This window comes from Anoplopoma fimbria, chromosome 15, assembly GCF_027596085.1.
Source record: "Anoplopoma fimbria isolate UVic2021 breed Golden Eagle Sablefish chromosome 15, Afim_UVic_2022, whole genome shotgun sequence".
Classification (NCBI taxonomy): Eukaryota; Metazoa; Chordata; class Actinopteri; order Perciformes; family Anoplopomatidae; genus Anoplopoma; species Anoplopoma fimbria.
The window spans coordinates 9,845,158-9,864,619 of NC_072463.1; the positions used below are offsets into that span (position 1 = coordinate 9,845,158).

Consider the following 19,462-nt stretch of genomic DNA (forward strand, 5'->3'; position numbering starts at 1 on the left):
TGCACCCCCTGTAGATTGCCCCTCTTCCTCCACCCCCTTTTCCACAACAATTGGCTCCCCTCCACACTCCTCATACACTGCACTCCATGACCAGCACCCCACCCCCACTCCAACAACCTACCGCACACCTGGACTGGACTAATCACACAAATGCACTTTACAAAAAGGGTCAGAGCAGACTGTATCTGCTGAGGAGACTGAGGTCCTTTGGAGTGCAGGGAGCACTCCTGAGGACCTTCTTTGACTCTGTGGTGGCATCAGCCATCTTCTATGCAGTGGTCTGCTGGAGCAGCAGCATCTCAGCAGCTGACAAGAAGAGAATAAATACACTTGTCGATAAGGCCAGCAGTGTGCTGGGGTGTCCACTGGATACGGTGGAGGTGGTGGGAGACAGGAGGATGATGGCCAAGCTGTCATCCCTGATGGACAACACCTCCCACCCCATGCAGGACACCCTGGCAGCTCTGTGCAGCTCCTTCAGCCACCGGCTGCTTCACCCCCGGTGGTGAAGGAGAGGTACTGCAGGTCCTTCCTTCCTGCTGCTGTCAGGTTGCACAACCAGCTCTGCTCCCAGCAGACCACAAAACACTTAAAACCTGTGCAATATAAATACACTGTGCAATAATAGTTAAAATAGTTATTCTGTCTGTATATATAATATTTCAGTTATTGTGGATTCTTTACTGTTTTTTATTGCTTATTTATAATACTTGTTTTGATCTTGTTTTATTACTATGTCTCTTGTTTGCACTATACCCTATGCTGCTGTAAATCCTGTAAATGACTATCTTATCTTATCTTATTACTTTGGTAACTAAATCTGGGAGTATAACCTTGGCTCTCTTTTCGTATGCAGTCATCTGACAACAGGCACAAAAAATATGTCAGTAACAAAAGGGTGTAACACACCCCACCCGGCTCCACGCAGTTACCTGAACAGTAGAAGTTCTAGAAAAACAGATGTGATCCCTCACTGGCTTCCCACCCACAGACACTGGGGTGGGAGAGTTGTAGGATGTAGAGAAGTGAACACATTTTATGTGTTTGGGCATGTCGATTGTGGATGGGAAAATGATTTGAAAATGCTAAGTGAACAGAAACCCATTCGACTTTTTAGTGTAGTTAAACTCAAATGTCCTCAGCTTGCACATGAATGCTGAAGGAATTGGTTTTTAAACCAAAGGAAATCATACCATATATACAAGATAGATGTCAATTCAGCGGGGCTACTCACACCATCATTTTCCCTGCATTTGTATGGCAGATGGAAGATGTAGACTGGAAGAAAACCCCAGATATGCAAAAATTCTGTGAGATTTTTAGGCTGAAAAAGTAGAGCATTTTTAGTCCAAAGGTCCATTTGACTTTATTCGCTGATTAACAGCTGGACAGGAACACCTTTCGCAGGACACGAAATAAGAATAAAATAGTTCAGGGGCCAATAAATAAGCGCATCCTCTGTAGACAATGCAGACACACTCACACACATACTGCACAGACACATTCACTCAGTTTAACACACCCCAGCAACACACATGTCCAGGGATTAACTGAAGTGTCCGAACAGAACATGCTTTAGAGCACATCAGATTCTGATTTCCATTGTCCTTCCAATGGTTCCAACAGTATTATTACATTTTTGTTGCTTGTGAACAAAGTCAAAGTCTACACGTCAGTATAAAAAGCTTCACCAGTATCGGTTGTCCGTGTCTTTCATTCATATTTCCATATCATTTGAAGGTTGTGTTCCTCTTGTAAAACAATCACACAAAGTAACCAAACGGTCAATTGATGCATGAATCCATGAGATTGCAAAAAACAAAGCTTGCGACTTCAAAAGTACTTCAGCTGGCAGGAGTTAATGCACGGCAAAGTGACTACAGAAACCTGGATTAACATTCTCCATGTTGACATTCCTTCTTGTTGTGAATCCACAGCCCCACACTGTCAGTACTCCCTGGCCTCTTTAAGTTCCATCTGAAACACTTGTTCAGGGGGATTATCAGAACAGTCCAGCCCATTATTGGGCGGCCGTACTGAATGAAACCGACTCCAGTCCCCCTTACACAGGATCCAGGGCAGTACATCCACCTTGTAATGCAGCTCTGGTGAGAACTCTGTGCTGATCAGATTTGGTGCTCCTGCTCCATTTCCTCGCGTTATCAGTTTCATCTGATCGTCGTAGCAGCACTGCTGCGCTGCCAATGTTGTGCTATCGTACGACAGCATTGAGCGGATGCAGAATCTGGCCGAAGGTTTGTAGATATCCAGGCGTTCTTTGGGTCCGCTCGCGTCCGTCCAGCGATAGGTTTTGCGAAGTTTTCTATCCTGGATATTGACGGCACTGTAAACAGCCTCAGAAGGGTAGGAGCATGGGCAGCTGGGGAGCTCTGTGAGCACTTGGTGCAGGTACATCTGGAGGAAGTCGTTCTTGCAGTTTAGCCACTTCTCACAGCTGTCCACGTCTAGGTTGGGGGGATTGGAAAAAGTTAGAATTTCTCACAGAAAGTCAAAACATTCTTCTTTTAGTTGGAAATTAAATTTGCTTAATTTAGTGGCAGAATATAATATTCATAACTGTGTTTTAATCAGTGTATGTATGTACCTGAGACTAAAAAGGGATATGTTTTTGTTTGGCATTTCTATCTTAATAGGGAGCTGCTCTTCTTCACGGAGTCCGCCATGTTTTTACAGCAGCCCAGAATGGACAACGGGCCCCAGTGCTAAATGACCAAAGACAGGAGTATTGATAAACTCCTAGTCCACGATAGACAGGCAGACCTCTGAAATATGCGCCAACAGTAATGGTTTGAGAAGTAATACTTGTCAGTCATAAGCCACACAACAGCATATCACCCATTGTGATCAAATAGAACATATTCCAACAATGTAATTTTGGAAAGAAAAAAGTAATTGAAACATTTCTGAGGGGCAGGGCCAGTGTTTTATGGTGTCTTTGACGGACGCAGAAGAGCAGCTTTTAACATGCTGGAATGGGAGATTTCTAAATATGAAAACCAGGCACTCCACTAGTAAACTTTATTACCCACCACTGAATGTAACATAATGTTTCATATACAGGCCACTACCCATTGAAAACATGGAGTGTGACCTGTTGACTACTGTGTTGATGCATGGAAAAATACACAACAATACACCCACACTCTCTATACGTACTTATGTCCAGGGATTCTGTGCTGTTGGTCATCTGGATGGGTGTTAGGTCAGTCACTGGTGTCACAATGTCTACATAACAGAGAGTAAAATAGTTTTCTTAAGGTGCCTAAATTATATCTTGAAAAAACATACACACTGATGGCTTTTTATGGACACATTAATGAGAAAAAAAGTTCAGAATGTCTGTTGTAGGATTTCATCTTCTGTGTAACTGCGAGACAGAGTGCAGACAAAGTATTTTATTTTTATTTTAACATGTCCGAGCAGAAACAGTGGTTATTTGGGCAATGGTTGATGAAAAGATGGAATCTCCATGGAGGTAAGCGCCCCCCTTCGGCACAAATAAAGTAAAAGGGGTGAGCCCCAAATTTAGCAACAACTTTGGCGCAGGTTGCTTAAGATGATGCATTGTTTACAACCATGTTGACTGAGTAGCAGACGTCTTCATTGAGTGTAGACTACTTGACCAAAGTGGCATCTTGGGCCTGCCTCTTGCATGGTTGAAGGCTGAATTAACTGAAAGAACACAGTGTGTTTCAGATTTGTTTATTATTTACGCTGATCATACCTATAAAGGCAGATGATCATTCCCAAATTAAAAACTTTGAGGCCTGCTTGTCCTCCTGTGAGACGAGCTTGGTAGCTTTTAATTTATCCCACCACTTCATATCTTCATATTAGACAGCTGATTTTCAGGTGATTGATGACAAAGTTCAAAACATTTTTATGCTACCTTTGCACTAAATACCATCATTAAAAAAATGGTTATCAGCCTTTTACAATCTTGCCACATCACAGAGTTTCAGTTTCTTACCTGCACAGTTCTCTCGGTCACACGTGCCGGACTCGGTGGCCGTGCACGCGTAGCCACAGGAACGAGTGCGCTTCTGGGTGCCATGGCCACAGGTGACGCTGCAGGGAGCCCAGTCACTCCACTCCTCCTCGTACTCTGAAAACACGGAGACAGACGATGGATGGAGGACAGACAGAGGGGGGGGAAACTGTGGAATGATATATTAAGAGCGGCCTTTGAAGTTAGGCAGTGAATTCCTCGCCCAGCTGGTGTTTGCGTGTTATGTAATTAAGTAGCGGTTGAAAAGAGCAGGGTAACGACAGCATGGGACCCCTGAGACATGCTCCTCTGTATTTAAACAGCGCCTGCAGGAGGGGAGAGAGCGGGGGAGAACTTGAAAAGACTGAGGGGGAGGAGGAGGGGGGCTATTGAAGGTCTTCATGCAGTGAGAGTGATAACGTTTATCATTCTCAACACTCTTCATTCTCACTGTCAGAATGCTACAAAGAGTTCAGAGCCAACATTTCAGGAACGACTGGATCTTAATGCAGACGCTGAATGCATTGGTCCTTTCAGCAATAAGACGGGTAAAAATACATCATCATACATCAGTAGATTAAATGCGAATAATGGTGTATACTATGTGCTGTTGCACAAGGCTTTACAGCCCTGTTGCTACACACCCACACATAATTAGAGTAGTAATAGCAGGAGCAGCACTAGTATTAGCAGAAACAATAACAGAAAAAATGATACTTCTAATTATGACAGCTGCAGTAGATATAATAGAAGGATAATGATAAACATGCCTGTAAGTTTGGCCCAGCCTCAAAGATCCGGAACTATTTCTCTCAGACCTGTTTCCACACAGAAGGTCATGATGCAATGTGACCAAATTAATAATGCATACTTTTGTGGAAAGTCATAAGCACACTAATTATCAGGCAGGAAGTATGGCCAGCTGGCGTTTGTGTATGAGAGGGAAAAGTTAGTGAGAGGCTGAGCATATGAAAGTGTGTGTGTGTGTGCGTGTAGGTGTGTGTGTCATCAGGCTGCAATATGCAAGTCAGATAGTTGTAAGCTCAGTCACCTGGAGGTGCACACAGTCTGCAGGGCTGTGAAATGTCTCAGAGGTTGTCAGGCTGAACAACAGTGACTTCACGCCCTGTTCAACACCCCCCCATCCATATATGAGAGGACCATTTAAGATGTAATGTTACTGACAGTGGTAGCCAAGCATTCACTGCAGCTAGAGTGCTAATCTACTAGCATGTGTACAGCCAAATAACTACTATTTTCTGTGCAAGCTGTGTTTACAGCTAGAGTAATCTTATAGACCACTGTGGATCTGACAAAGTTGTTTTGTGGATCCCAGCAGACATACGTCTTCATCTTTTCAGAGGCTGTAGCTGCTTCAGTTTTGAAGCGAGAGTGAAGACACTGTTATCATAAAAACTAGACTACCTGATGAATCATGCCAACTTGTTGTGAAGGAGGCTAAATAATGCTCAAGGTTTAGGCCCAGGAAAACTGGCATGGTGATTTTGAAGGAATACCTTGACATCTGTGGTACCATGAGTCATTTACAGACATGCCCACTTCATTAGAACCCTGTGTTGTTTGGGGCTAAAACATGCAGTTGTTTGGTTGCTGTACAAAAGTGTTATTCTCACCTTTTCTCAAAATGGTGTATTTGAATATTTCTGCATACTGGGGTCCCTAAACAGTCTTGAATAACATAAATGGGCTTGACTGGAAAGCTGAGACATTTGTGGATCAAATAAGTCAAATTTTATTTATGTGTGATGATGTTAATAGCAATCTCACATAGTGAAACAATTGTTATGAAACTTCAGGTCACTGTATAAAATGACCTGTTAGGACCTCTAGGATGATCACAGCCTCACAAAACCACCGCAATCTAGAGTCCTTTGACAATATAGATTTCTGAGCAGTTTCAAGAACAGAAGCGCTTGACATCCATTTGTCAAATTCTTGCAAAACTCTCTAGATGTCAAAAGTTTTAGATACCAAATCACAGAATGGTGTTCTTTAAGGTCATGGTACCATAAAGATGTCATTTGGATGTGTTTTTGGTCATTTTTAACAATTCTCAAGTTAATAAATGATCCAAAAACTGCTGCAGCAACTTATGAGACATATTAGGTATGACAACTTTGAGATGATGTTGATCACTTTTATGTGGTATGCTGTTGACCTGCTATCTCCCCCTAAACAACTCCTGAAATGAAGCCAAAACCAAGAAAAGTGCCAAAACCAAATGGCCATTTGAGGATGGCTTCAAAAGCAAGTCTATAATCATAAACCAATGTTAGAATGCAGAAATAAACATGTTTACAGCCTGGCACAAAATATGTTTTTGGGCTCTATAGCTAGTAGGAGGGTGATTTTTTATTTTATTAATCTAACCTACCTGTTTGTATTAAGGCTTAAAGTTAGGCATAATTGAGGGAGTGGCCGCTTTGAGTGACAGGCGGGTGTCGTCTCAGGTTGCTAGCTGTCTGCTCTGCTGCATCATCTGCCTCAGCTCAACCTACAATCCACATCTTTGTTAGTTCTTAGAGTTAGACTTAGGCCACATCCACACTAACCCGTTTTCAAATGAATCCGAATATCTTTTGCTGCGTTTGCACCGAGCGTCCACACGACACAGCGTTTTAGGGCACCGAAAACGAAGGAGTTTGAAAACGCTCCGAGGACGGATAAGTTTGAAAACGCTGCGTTTTCATGATAGTGTGGATGACGGAAAACGAAGCAGTCCGAAAACGATGACGTAGGCACCGGCGTTCGCTACTTGATTGGTTCTTAGCAGTTACGACGTGCCATTCCCTGAATCGTCACCCCCTTACCACGTGACCCTTTTCCGGAAGAGAACAACAACAACAGCCTTGATACCGATCGACTACCAGGTTAATTCAACATGGAGAATGTGGCATTTGTTACAAATGTTTGTACATAGATGTTCAAGGTATGCTTGATTGACAACAAGAAGCCTTGCATGTAGTGACTTAGGACCCAGGGGAACACAGGTGATGCATGGCAACCCAGAGGGGATTCGCAGTTCTTTGGCTTCAGCTGGAATCAGCTGTTATTGGAGCGATTAGCGAGCGGCGTGTCCAGCGGCGTTATCAGCCCTACGGAAGGGACTTCTGACGGACTTGTGTTGACCAAATGTATGGACGCATGATCTAGTAAACTTCGTTTAATAACTGTTGATTTAAAGTAAATTTGCTGTCTGTGTGGGAGAGATAGAGTTAGACCTGCAGTGTTCTAACTAAGCTTGAAAAATAAAACTTCTAAAAACTTCCACCAAATGTGTCTGTTTGAGTTCATGGAGGAAGATTTTAGAGGAAGTTCTTAAGAATCAAGCACAACGAGTATCAAGAGTAGTGTAATCTATTATCTGTACCCAAGCAACCAATGTACTTCCTGTTTACACGGCACGCGCATGCCCAGTGTACGTGAATAGTCACGTGATATTCGTTTTCAGGGGAGCAAGTCTGGACTCAAATCATTTCGCAAACGATGCTGAAACGCACGTGTGGACGGAGATCGTTTTAGTTTTAAAACCCCGTTTATCTTTCGAAAAATGGGGTTTTAAAAACGGGTTAATGTGGACACGGCCTTAGTCATCCCTGCCAAGATGGAGCCTTCTGGAGCCGCCCACTTTGAGCTCCACAACGATTCTTCAAAAACCTTTGGGTGAGGTGTTGGTGACGATGTTGGTTATTTCATAGCAAGTGACTTATATGCCTGTTTGGAAAGTAACTCAAGCTTAATTTCCTTTACAAATGTTACTGACTGCGTGTAACCTTGACCTGGGTGTTTTTCAGGGTAGGTTTTTCCCTTTTCCTTTTCCTCCCATTCTCTAACTGTGAATGTTATTGGCAGTAAACGTCCTGCACTTTATCAGCACAATGTACTTATTATAATACTTCATATCTGTTCAATGTGGAGCTTTAAATTCAAATATGATGATTGATAGTTTAATGAATAATAACGCATTATATTTAATTGTTATATTTTGTTACTAAAATCTGAGTCTGCAATGTAAACACTAACAATTATCTTTCAGGTAAATGTAGTACTACAATGTTTTCCTCTGAAGTAGAAGTACACTGTAAGAAATGTACAGCTGAGTTGCATAGTTTTTAGTGTTCTGGGGGCCTTTGTAAGTTATTACATCGTGGAATGAGTTAGAATAGTAACATAATTCAATACTTTTCATATGAACATCATAATAAATCTATAGCTGATTGGCCCCCAGGTTGACTACCTTGCCTAATGGTTAAGTCTGCCCCTGATATTTTTTCCTATGAACCAGACTTTTTTTTTTTTTTTTTTTTGTGTATACCACTTGTGTTTCTGACCGGTTCTGGAGATATGTGAAGGATATCCACACATACAGACAGTCACGTTCATCCCATCTACTTCACGCCAAAATGCAACAATAGAAAGTATTTCATTTTGTCGTCAATTTATCAATCATAAAAATGCCACATTGAAATAGACCATGTTGTTTTGTCACATGACATGATGGTATTTTTATTTTAGCTAGTGATTTTAATCAAACAAACCTGAGATATGTTTAACCTAAATTCCACCAGCATGTCCACATCTCCACCAGAGGAAATAATACACTGCACCATGTCCAGACGAATATTCCTGGCAGCTAAATCCTTCCTCAAAACTACCACAGTTCACCCGGCGAATAATCAAGAAAGAAAAAAACGCCGCCGTAATTCCCCGACTCCATCCCCACAGAGGAAGATGCCAGCTTCCCACCACCATTCCAGCCTCAAAACACGCAGCCAGATGCTCCCCCGACAACCAAAACATAACAAATAAGGTAATCATCATACACATTTGGCAAATTAAACAACAAAGATTTTTTGGGGGGGAATGTTGATCCAGCATTAACACATGTATCCTTGACAAGGACAGAAATAAAAACAAAATCAATAAATAACTGCAATAAAAATAAATAAATAAATAAATAAAACAGGAAACATTACATATCGGGGAGAAACTTACATTACAGAGAAAGCTTACTGAGCTAATGAAGCACAATCTACTCCAATACATATTATTGTTGGCCATTCATAGCCAAAATATGTACTTAAGGGGGACCACTAATTTACAAATTCATCTGAGGTTCCTTGTAATACATTAGCTAACCTTTCATAGGGAAGAATTGATAATAGTTTATCATACTACATTGACAACGTAGGTGGATGTTCATCCAACCAAACATGTAGGATTGAAAGGCGTGCTGCATAAAGCATGATATTTAGCAATTTTGCCTTTTGACCGGATAAGGAACTCAAACCAAAAATACACAATTTTGGATCCATTACCATTTTAAAGCCAATACATTTCTCAATCTCTACCAGAACAGAGGACCAAAATATTGTGATCAATGGACATGACCAAATTAGATGGAAATAAGTTCCAATTTGTTTTTCACACTTCCGGCATGCTGCAGAACAAGATTCATCATATTTACTATGTATTTCAGGAGTCACATGTAGTTTATTAATCATCTTTAAATGATCCTACCACCATAAGAAACATTAGGCCTACCCTAATTAATTTAGGCCAAATCTCTGGTTTCTACTATGGCATGTCCAGCATTAACTGAAAATAAATCATTACACTCACAGTCATTTCATAGGGGATTCTTCTCTATTTATCTCCAGACCATTGAGGAAATCCTGTGCCTCGATGGGAGATTGGAATCTCATTCTGGAGCCCATGTACTGAACAGAAAGTGTGGCAGGAAAGTGCATTGCATTCCGTATTCCAGCGACCTGTAGTCTTTTTTTACCGGAGCAAATAGTTTACGCTTCTTCTGAACAGTGCGCTGAAGTCGGGATAACTAGAGATCCTTCTCCCGTTGAAATCAAGTTGTCCTCGCTTCCGTGCACAGTTCATCACTTTTATTTTCTGTTGATGATTCCCGAACTTAACGATTATGGGTCTTGTTACTGGTTGTAACATCAAAACTTTCAATCGACATGAACACTGCTACGATCTCTCTTTTTATTAAAACCCAATAAAGACCCTACATCACCTTCAAGCTATCGCCCCCTAACTCTCATCAACACTGACACAAAAATCATTAGCAAAGCCCTAGAATCACAAATTGAAACAGTAACTCAATCCATCATCCACTCAGACCAAACCGGCTTTATTAAAGTAAGACGCTCAAATAACCTACGCAGACTTTCAAACTTAATCCATTACACATCTTATACCAACTCACCAACAGCCATAGTGTCACTAGATGCATAAATGGCATTTGAAAAGGTCAAATTCTAGCAGGATGATGAAGATGAAACGAGGGTGGACATTTCAGCAGACAATGATCCCAAACACACAGCCAAGGAAACTCTCAATTGGTTTCAGAGAAAGAAAATAAAGCTGCTAGAATGGCCCAGCCAATCACCTGACTTGAATCCAATAGAAAATCTATGGAAAGAACTAAAGATCAGAGTTCATAGAAGAGGCCCACGGAACCTTCAAGATTTGAAGACTGTTTGTGTGGAAGAATGGGCCAAAATCACACCTGAGCAATGCATGTGACTAGTTTCTCCATACAGGAGGCGTCTTGAAGCTGTCATTACCAACAAAGGCTTTTGTACCAAGTATTAAATACATTTCAGTAAGCGTGTTCAATACTTTTTCCCTGTGTCATTCCATTTTATTACACATAACTTAATTTCTGAACTTATTTGTTTGGTTTTCTTTGTATGTATGGATTACTTGGGTTGTTACCGATATCTGGTGAAAATTTCATGTCAATAGCACCTATATATTTACTGAGAAAAATGATGACGTGTTCCATACTTATTTTACCCGCTGTATGTATGTATATGTATGTTTATTTATTTATTTATTTCATTGTTTGCTCTCAATCATGACTGTTATTATGATTTTCCCAGTGTTATTATTAATGTTAGTAACTAACTATATAGTTTTTTTTGGTTGTTTTATATTAATCTCATAATACAATTCCCCGCCCAACTCCTTGTCCTCCTGTGTGTGGTGACTTGTTGTGGTGCTAGCACTGGGCCTGACCACTGGACTGACTACCCCTGGTCTGTGATTATTGTGGCGCGGCAAATGGGTGCTCGAATTCTTCAACCTACAACCCCCAACAACAAAAACAAAAATAACACTAAAACACTGCTGACGATGATGAGCAAACCTGAACCTCGGGTAGGGGATTCCGGCTCCCCAGTCGCCCTGCTACCTATTCTTTTGTTGATCTGGTCTGGTGCACTGGTACACTGTCACCTCTTTTTTTCCCTCTTCCCTCTTACTCTTTTGCCTCCCTTTTTTTTAATAATGTATTTTTGTTTATATATATATATTTATAGAGATATTTGTGTACATGTAAATATTTTGTGTATTTATGTGTAGATTTAAATATATCCCATATTACAACCTAACCTCAATATACACCCCTCACTCACCAATTAACCGGATTACACATAAAATGGACACAAACGCACGTACACACACACACACACACACGCATATCCATCTACATCCAAGTCCCTGGTCCTCTGTTTCTCACTCTCATACTTATCAGCCTAAACCTATGTTACTCTCCTTTGTTGCTTATGTCCCTTTTGTTTTTGTCCCTGTCTTACTTTGTATAATTTCTTAGGTTGTATATGTGTTCATGTACTTGTCTGCACTGGTTTTGTACTCACTTTTCTGCACAAAAAAAGTCTGCACTCTTACTTAAGATACTTATGCATTAGAATATGCCAGAATCAGCCCCAATACTGATCCGTCAGATTTGCATGGGACATCTCTAATAAACTGTAATTGTGGAAACTTTTATTTTACATAAATCAAGGTACCGTCACAAGTCATTGGTATTAGACAATATAATTCACATTATCCAGCCACATATTCTGTGAATCAAGGCTTTACCGTTTTGGTTTCAGAGAGCGTCCTTACCGTAGTCATCCTTTGCATTCGCGTCTTTGTTCCAGTGACCACCCCAGTCTACCCCCACTCCGCTGAGAAAGGGGTCTTCTGGGTCGTAGTTGTAGTCCTCAGATTGTCCCTCCAAACTGGCTCTTTCCAGCCCGTTCTCCAACTGTTCTGGATATTCCCAGAAGAGTGGCCAGAACAGCTTCTTGTGGCTATTAGCCCATTCTGAGGATGACAGCGACCACTCATTAAGCTGACCCTCCTTGACGAGGTCCATCTCCACCTCCGTCTCAGTCTGTGTGTCGTCTACAACCTCGATTGTCACCTGAAAGAAACACCAAATACTTATAACAGTATACAGGTACTACATGCAGCGAGTGTCAAAACAACGTCATTATGACTTGATGAAAGTTGTTAAATTCTTAAATGGCTTAAAATTGACTGCTGTGACACAACTGTAAAAATAACAATGGTCACAGAGCAGTCACACAAACGCCTCTGTAGAGCAGTCATAGTAAATTCCAAAAGCACATAATGAAACAGCTCTCAACATTGCAACTCTTAAAATGCCGGTGGCCCACAGCTTATGGTGCTAACAATTCAATTCAGTTTATTTTGTATAGCCCAAAATCACAAATTTGCCTCAGAGGGCTTTACAATCTGTACACATGTGACATCCTCCCTGATGTCACTAACAGTGCTGACAACGTCAACAGTGCTGACAGAGCTAACAGTGTTTACCTGAGGGGGAACGGTTGGGGGGGGAGCAACACTTCTACAACCAAGCCGTGGGTGGGGACGCCTTTATCAGCTGTACACACTGTATGAAAGCAGCACAGAGTGGCGGCCGTGGGCAACCAGTGGATCACGCTCACATGCACAAACATGCACTGAAAGTCACGAGCCAGCCCGCTATGTCAACCAAGTAAAGAGAAGATCTGATTACAAAACACAGAGAGAGAGAGAGAGAGACTTCCTGTTTGTGTATAGATGCATGAACTGATCTTTTACTACTTCCCGAAACACATCCCTGATTGTAACTTGTTGTAGCTGCATTCATTTATCACCTTAATAATTTGAAATGTATTCTTCACATACTGCTGCTTCTAAGGTAGCAAACTGCTTTGTATTTTAATTAAAGTTTCTACATTTTAAAATGTATCAATGAAAAAAGCATTTAAACCATCATTGAAATGCATTGAAAAAAACTCTTCTACAAACATGTATGTTATATATTAAACCTTTACACGTTGGTACAAGCTCTCAGACATGATACGGGGAGTGATGTCACTGTTCCGGGAGAAGTCTGTTTATTTACAGATCAGATTAAAAGTCTTATCTCCTTTTTTGAAAGAGAGTTATTGTGCACTGGGGGAGAGGGCTGAGAGAAATGAAAAATATGGTTGGATGGAAAATTATCTCTGTTTCTCTCTCACAGTCATACACATGCATACGTGCATACACGCATTTACAAACACCGGTCCAGACAAAATCCAGGTTGCCCATGTTTCCAAAAATATATGTTAATAAAGACAAAGCGGCAGCTGGGGACAGAGTTTCCGACATTATGCAGAACATCCTTGTGTGCCATACAGAAATCCATACATTTAGGAGTCTAAAAACATCTTCATCATATAAATGTAGTTTATTAATAGATTTCTCTTGAGGTGTTCTTATCACATGCATTGTTGTTTTATCTATGGTACACTTAACTGGTTACTACTTAACTCTAAGAGACATTTTCATTGGTTAATGCTATTTTGCCTGGCAGTGTTCATTTATTTTACTTCTCTGTAGTTGTGTGCACTTGTGTAAACTACTCTTCACAATGTAGTGTTAAATTATAATTTGAAATACACTTGGAATCATGAAGTTCTGGATTAACTGGCTCTCAGTAGATCACATGTATCTTACTTGATGTGGGGTAACATGGGTTATATTCTGTCTGTTAAATGCAGGATGTTATTTGCATCTCACTCTGTTGACCAAGCAGTGATTTCAAGAGTCAAATCAGCATTTCTGTAAATCAACTCGACAAGTCTTAGCATTCTCTCTGTACAGCCAACTCCACCAAGATTTGGTTTTAAAATCACGCTTAAAAATGACCTTTTATATTCTCATATGTTTTATATTTTCACTTTTCCACATTTTTTGCTTTTCTTTCTCCAAACCCTGTGTCTGAGGTTCATGGACAAGTTGGAGCGCCCCACTGTTAAAGGTCCTGCATCTGGTAACATGAAACGGTGTCCTGACTCAAACCAGCTGTATGGGATGTAGTGAGCGAGAGGGAGATACATGCCTTTGAAAACAGAAACTGAGGAGAAAGTGGTGGAAGAGGACTCCACCTGCACTTGATATGAACCCTTCATGCTATGACAAAAGTGTCCTACACCTTATCCAATGACACAATTTCCTGACAACATTAGACTTCTCCCCACATGCATATTGCCTACCTGGATGTTGGGGTTCTGTGAGCCAATGTCTGCATTTGCCAGCTCTGGGAAGTTCCTAGGGTCCAGGAAGAAGAGCTCAGGGTCCTCCTCAGGCTCAGGTGGAGGGAGGACACCCTGGTGACGGTGCTGGGACCAGCGGTGTCTGGACCTGGGGAGAGACGGGCCGGAGGGAATAGTCTGCAGCAGGTTCTCCTGCTGGAGCTCCTGGAGAGTCTGATGACCATCTGCTGCCACCTGAGAGGGGAAACAGACAGTGATCATGAGGTCTAGCATATAACAAGAAAGAAATTTTCTAAACGAAACGTGAGTTCAGGTTAGTGAAGCTGTCGACCAATGTCCTAATGACCAGTTCCTTGTATGTTTGGTCTACCAGCACCTTGGGTGTAACATCCAGGCGGGTATGTGCTTTTCTTTTTTACATTAATTTGATGTCAAACTCTGCCCAGCTCATGCAACACTAGCGTACACCAAGATAGTACTCAAGTGGCCCCACTCCCACAGAGAGATTGAGGAGAACAAGACAGAAATGTTTGATTAATGGATCTCTGCCTGTCATTGATTTATTTCACCATCAAAAATGCAAAAGTAAAACATGGATACATGAAGGTTACAAGGATTATGATCCTATAATAGGAAGATGCACTCAGTAGAGGTCAGATCTCCAAAAGGTGGGTCTTTAAAGACCACTGTATTGTGTGATTGAATGAATACAACCCAAAAACTGGCTCACCCCCATCTAGACACCAACGTCCTGTAAGGCAACGTCAAACACACTTCTTTCAAACTCTAAAATAAGCTCTAATGTATGCAGGCAATCGGCTTGAAGTTGTCAAATAAAACACATCACATAATCTTGCCAGACTAAATCCAACTCACCTAGCTGTCTGCAAACATAGCACGGGCTCAGTGGCGGGATGTAGGCATATTTAGCAGTGTAAGTACTGGTTGTTCTGTTAGCCAAACACACCATACAAAATAGTAAAAGTAAGCTAAAAGCACCGCAAAATAGTGGCCGAGAGATACTCAGCAGGGTATTTACTGGTCGTTTAATCAGCTGTTAACCCAACACTTTTTCCAAAACACTTAAAGTAAGCAAGCCGTTCCCCCTTACTGTATCTGTGTGTGCAGAGTAGCGGCTGGGGGTGGGATATGCACTCAGCTGTGTATTTACTACTGGCCCCTAACCGGCTGGGGGCTGGTTCAGAGTAGTGTGTACGAGTCAAACATGCAATTAATAGTGTGAGTGTGATCTAAGTTTACTGCAGCAGAATGTAAGATTGAGCATTGACAGACAAATAGATGCAGACTCACAGCGATCGCATTATTCCCCTGGCGGAGATAGTAAGTCATTAAATTAAAAATAAAATGAGAAGGCAGCTAAACAAGGTTTTATTTATATTTCATATATATATATACATATATATATATATATATATATATATATATATAATTACTGGTAACTGACCACTTTGCAGTTGCAATAAGTTGCCGTTTTAAGGTCGTAATGTGCCAATAGAAGATACTGCATTAAATATATTAAAGGTTTTAAAAAGGTAAGAAAATGCATTCAACATGTTTATTGGGCCTGAGTGGGAAACACTAAACTCAAGCTATAGCTGGAACACTGCAATGGCTGACATAAGTGTATTGCGGATATATTGTATCTGTGCATATGTCGGCCCATAAGTACAGAGTGTCTTCTTTTTCTTTTTACTGTTAGCACATACTGCAGCTGCCCTTGCACAGTATGTGCTGTTGTATGCAGAATGTTTTCAATTAGGACATACTACTTTGTCACAAACTTTGACCCTCTTGCTCATATATAGGCTGTGCAAAGGATTATGTTTTTGTCATGCGATGTATTGAGACATACGAAATCTTTTTGTCTGGCATACTAAATAGTTTGGTCGTATGGATACTGGAACACACAGAGTTTATCCACAAAGAGCACTGACAAGTTGTTGTTGTTTTTTTTGGGCTTCTTGCCCTTTACTGGAGAGAACAGCGACAGGAAAGAGCCGCAGAGAGAGGGGATGGCATGTAGAGATGATGGTCCAGTTGATAGCAACTCTCAGAGTTTAATGTTGCTGCATCTCAAATGTATATGTTAAGGACAGTAAACATGTGCACATTAAATGTATGTAGATGTGTCGGCTCTTTAGCTAAGCACACATTTGTGCAGTGAAAGCACTAGCTTATGTTCCTTCATTGGAAACCCACATAGGCAAAGAATCCTGCACTTCCACAGGATCATCACGTAAAGCATTTATTCTGATATATAGATTATGATATACAGTTTCATCTTTACGGCATACTGGGTGCAGGACATTTGAGAGCTGTCATCCCACAATAAACACATTAGATAAACTTGAACTGGCTCAAGAATTTGACGCCCCTCCACGAAATGTGGCATCAGCTTCAGCATGCCTCTTTGGAGGGAGTAAAGAGCAATGACTATCCACCCAGAACTATAATTAAAGCAGTAGAGCCTTCATGGCCGCTTTGATTGTTTGATGAATGTGCAGCCTGCAAACCACACTCAATAAATACCTGTTCACATTCATTGTCCAGAGTTTGGTTAAGTCAAGGGGCTGTTTGCGTCTGAAAGCACAAGTTCATATTGGATCCTTAGACTAAGTCAGACTTCAAGGCTCCTGGTGAGTAACATGAACCCAACTGCTCACTTTAATAAAACACAGAGCCCAGATTGAAGGAGAGGGAGTGGAGCTGTGAGACCAGAGAAAAAGCCCTATGCACATATGTGACCCTGGTAGGTGCAGGACCTAAAGAGTACATTATGCTTCAAACTATTTTTTAAGCATTTTGTACTATCTATTAGTTATTTTACTTCTACTTGAGTTTTTTGTTTTTTGCAGAGTAACAGTACTTCTACTTGATTTTTTTGTTTTTTGCAGAGTAACAGTACTTCTACTTGCAAACAGTTTTTGGCTACTCTATCCACCTCTGGCGGAGAGGTCGGGCTGGATTTTGCTGCCTGTTTCTCCGATCGTACACACAGACACCTTGCTCTCTCTCTGTTTCCGCTCATACACTCAGATAACGCTTAACAAGCTGCTCAACTATGACGGACAAATCGATTTTTGAGAGATTCCCCTCAAAATTTGAGTCAGAGTTGTATGGATGTAGCTGGTATTGATATTCTTGCACTTACCAGCAAATCTTCCCAACCTATGTATATTGCGGGGGTGTAATGGGGTTTACTAAGATTAGTATATCAGTACTTTGTGTAGATTATTCATGTTAGTTTAGTCTGCTATATGTAACTTTAACAAGCACAGAGGTGACATCCCGATTCTTTATTAGTTATCTTGGTGAGCTAACTCACTTGGTAGCCCCTCTCCCTCTTTTGACTGCAGCCTAATAAGGTCACAGAAAGCGATTTATGTAGTTATTATGTAGTTTTATATTATGTAGTTTTGACAAAGTAATACTAAAGGAACAAACGCTACTGTAAATAAAAGCATGCAAGGAGTCAATACTGTCCCTATTTTCATAATTATAATTCTACTGTAATAATTGCTGCTGTTATTATAAGTAGTCTTATTATATGAATCATTTATGTCATATACATTGAATGTGTTGTATCTCTGTTATGCTGTTCATTCTGTACACATGACATCTATTGCATTCTGTCCATCCTGGGAGAAGGATCCCTCCTCTGTCGTTCTCCCATAGGTTTCTTCCTTTTTTCTCCCTGTTAAAGGTTTTTTAGGGGAGTTTTTCCTGTGCCGATGTGAGGGAAGGACAGAGGATGTCGCATGTGCACAGATTGTAAAGCCCTCTGAGGCAAATTTGTAATTTGTGATTCTGGGCTATACAAAATAAACTGAACTGAATACTGTCAACAGCTGTTATCTTGCAACTCAACCAATGGAGTGCACAGTTGATTTTTAGATTAAACGGGCTACTCACAAAGGTTCTTTCACCTCTTCACCAACTGTGTTTAGCCATGCTCTCTGCCAAGAGTAAAAACCCAGCCAGTCATTTGTCCATTCATAAGACTTGACTGAGAGTCTCTGTCTGACCAAAAGGTTACTTCTCCTGACGACTGCATGCAGGCTGCCACTGCAGGAAATGCAAAATGTATTTTAGCAGTCATTGACAACCACCAATACAGCTCAGGTCATCTGTTGCTGCAGAGTAATAGCAGTGTACATTAGAGCCTATGGAGTGTGCCCACGGTAGCAACTGCTCACATAATGCAGCATGGCAGTATGGACCCTTATCTGCTGTTATCAGCTGCAGCATCTTGAGAAGTCAAATGTTCCAAAATGCTGTATAATTCACATTGAAGACTACATTTGAGCAGACCTAAATGCCCTTTCCACTCGCTCACAGACAGAAGGAATATACACAGGAAGTGATGTGACACTATGCTATCTCAATTATGGAAAAGAAAGGAAGTTATTTCAATGAACACTACTGACTTTCATGTGAGGTAGGTGTACACTTTTAAATGTCATGATATCCATAAGTTAAAAATGTTTTGTACATTTGTGGGGGGAAATGGGGACAGAACTCCACAACAAGCTATAAATGACAGGGCATTGTGAAGTTGATACAGCTACCATTAAATATATATATTGTGTGTTTACACATCCAGATGACACTAGCAATTTTTGGGAAAACTAACTTGTGTCACTTCAGTTCACTCTCATTTATCTCTGTTTTTGATCTCAACCAATTCCTATGAAATCTGTCTCTGCCTCTAGCCTTCTGTCTCTTTAGCTGCTAAACGCTCTACTAAGTTCCCCAGCGATGTCTGTCAGCTGTACAGCGGATTAATCACTGACAGTAGTTAGCTCACGCTGCAGGAAACATGGTTGACACAAGCTATGACAGTAAACCAACATAGTAAAGTTGCAAGAAATACCCTTATTCATTGTGGCTGAAAATAGGAACGACATCATTTTCTACAACCCAAAAGTATGTTTTTTTTTTCATTCTAACTTTTAGACATCAGGTATTCTTTATTATTCAATAATTACATTTAAACTCCAGCAACAGCTGATGCTTGCACACCATGTGGGAGTATGCATCTTTTGGA

General features: G+C 40.9%; 1 protein-coding gene across 1 annotated transcript in view; it reads right to left on the reverse strand.

Annotated features, from left to right (window-relative positions):
* Positions 1-1,397: 1,397 nt before the first annotated feature.
* The window catches only part of ism2a (isthmin 2a), an 18,894-nt gene continuing 829 nt past the window's right edge, over positions 1,398-19,462 (reverse strand). The window contains exons 2-6 of the mRNA XM_054614459.1: positions 14,395-14,628; positions 11,966-12,266; positions 3,992-4,126; positions 3,178-3,246; positions 1,398-2,465 (exon numbers count right to left, since the gene is read on the reverse strand). Of these exons, the coding sequence (XP_054470434.1) occupies positions 1,948-2,465; positions 3,178-3,246; positions 3,992-4,126; positions 11,966-12,266; positions 14,395-14,628 (1,257 nt within the window). The 3' untranslated portion in view covers positions 1,398-1,947. The remainder of the gene's footprint in view (positions 2,466-3,177; positions 3,247-3,991; positions 4,127-11,965; positions 12,267-14,394; positions 14,629-19,462) is intronic.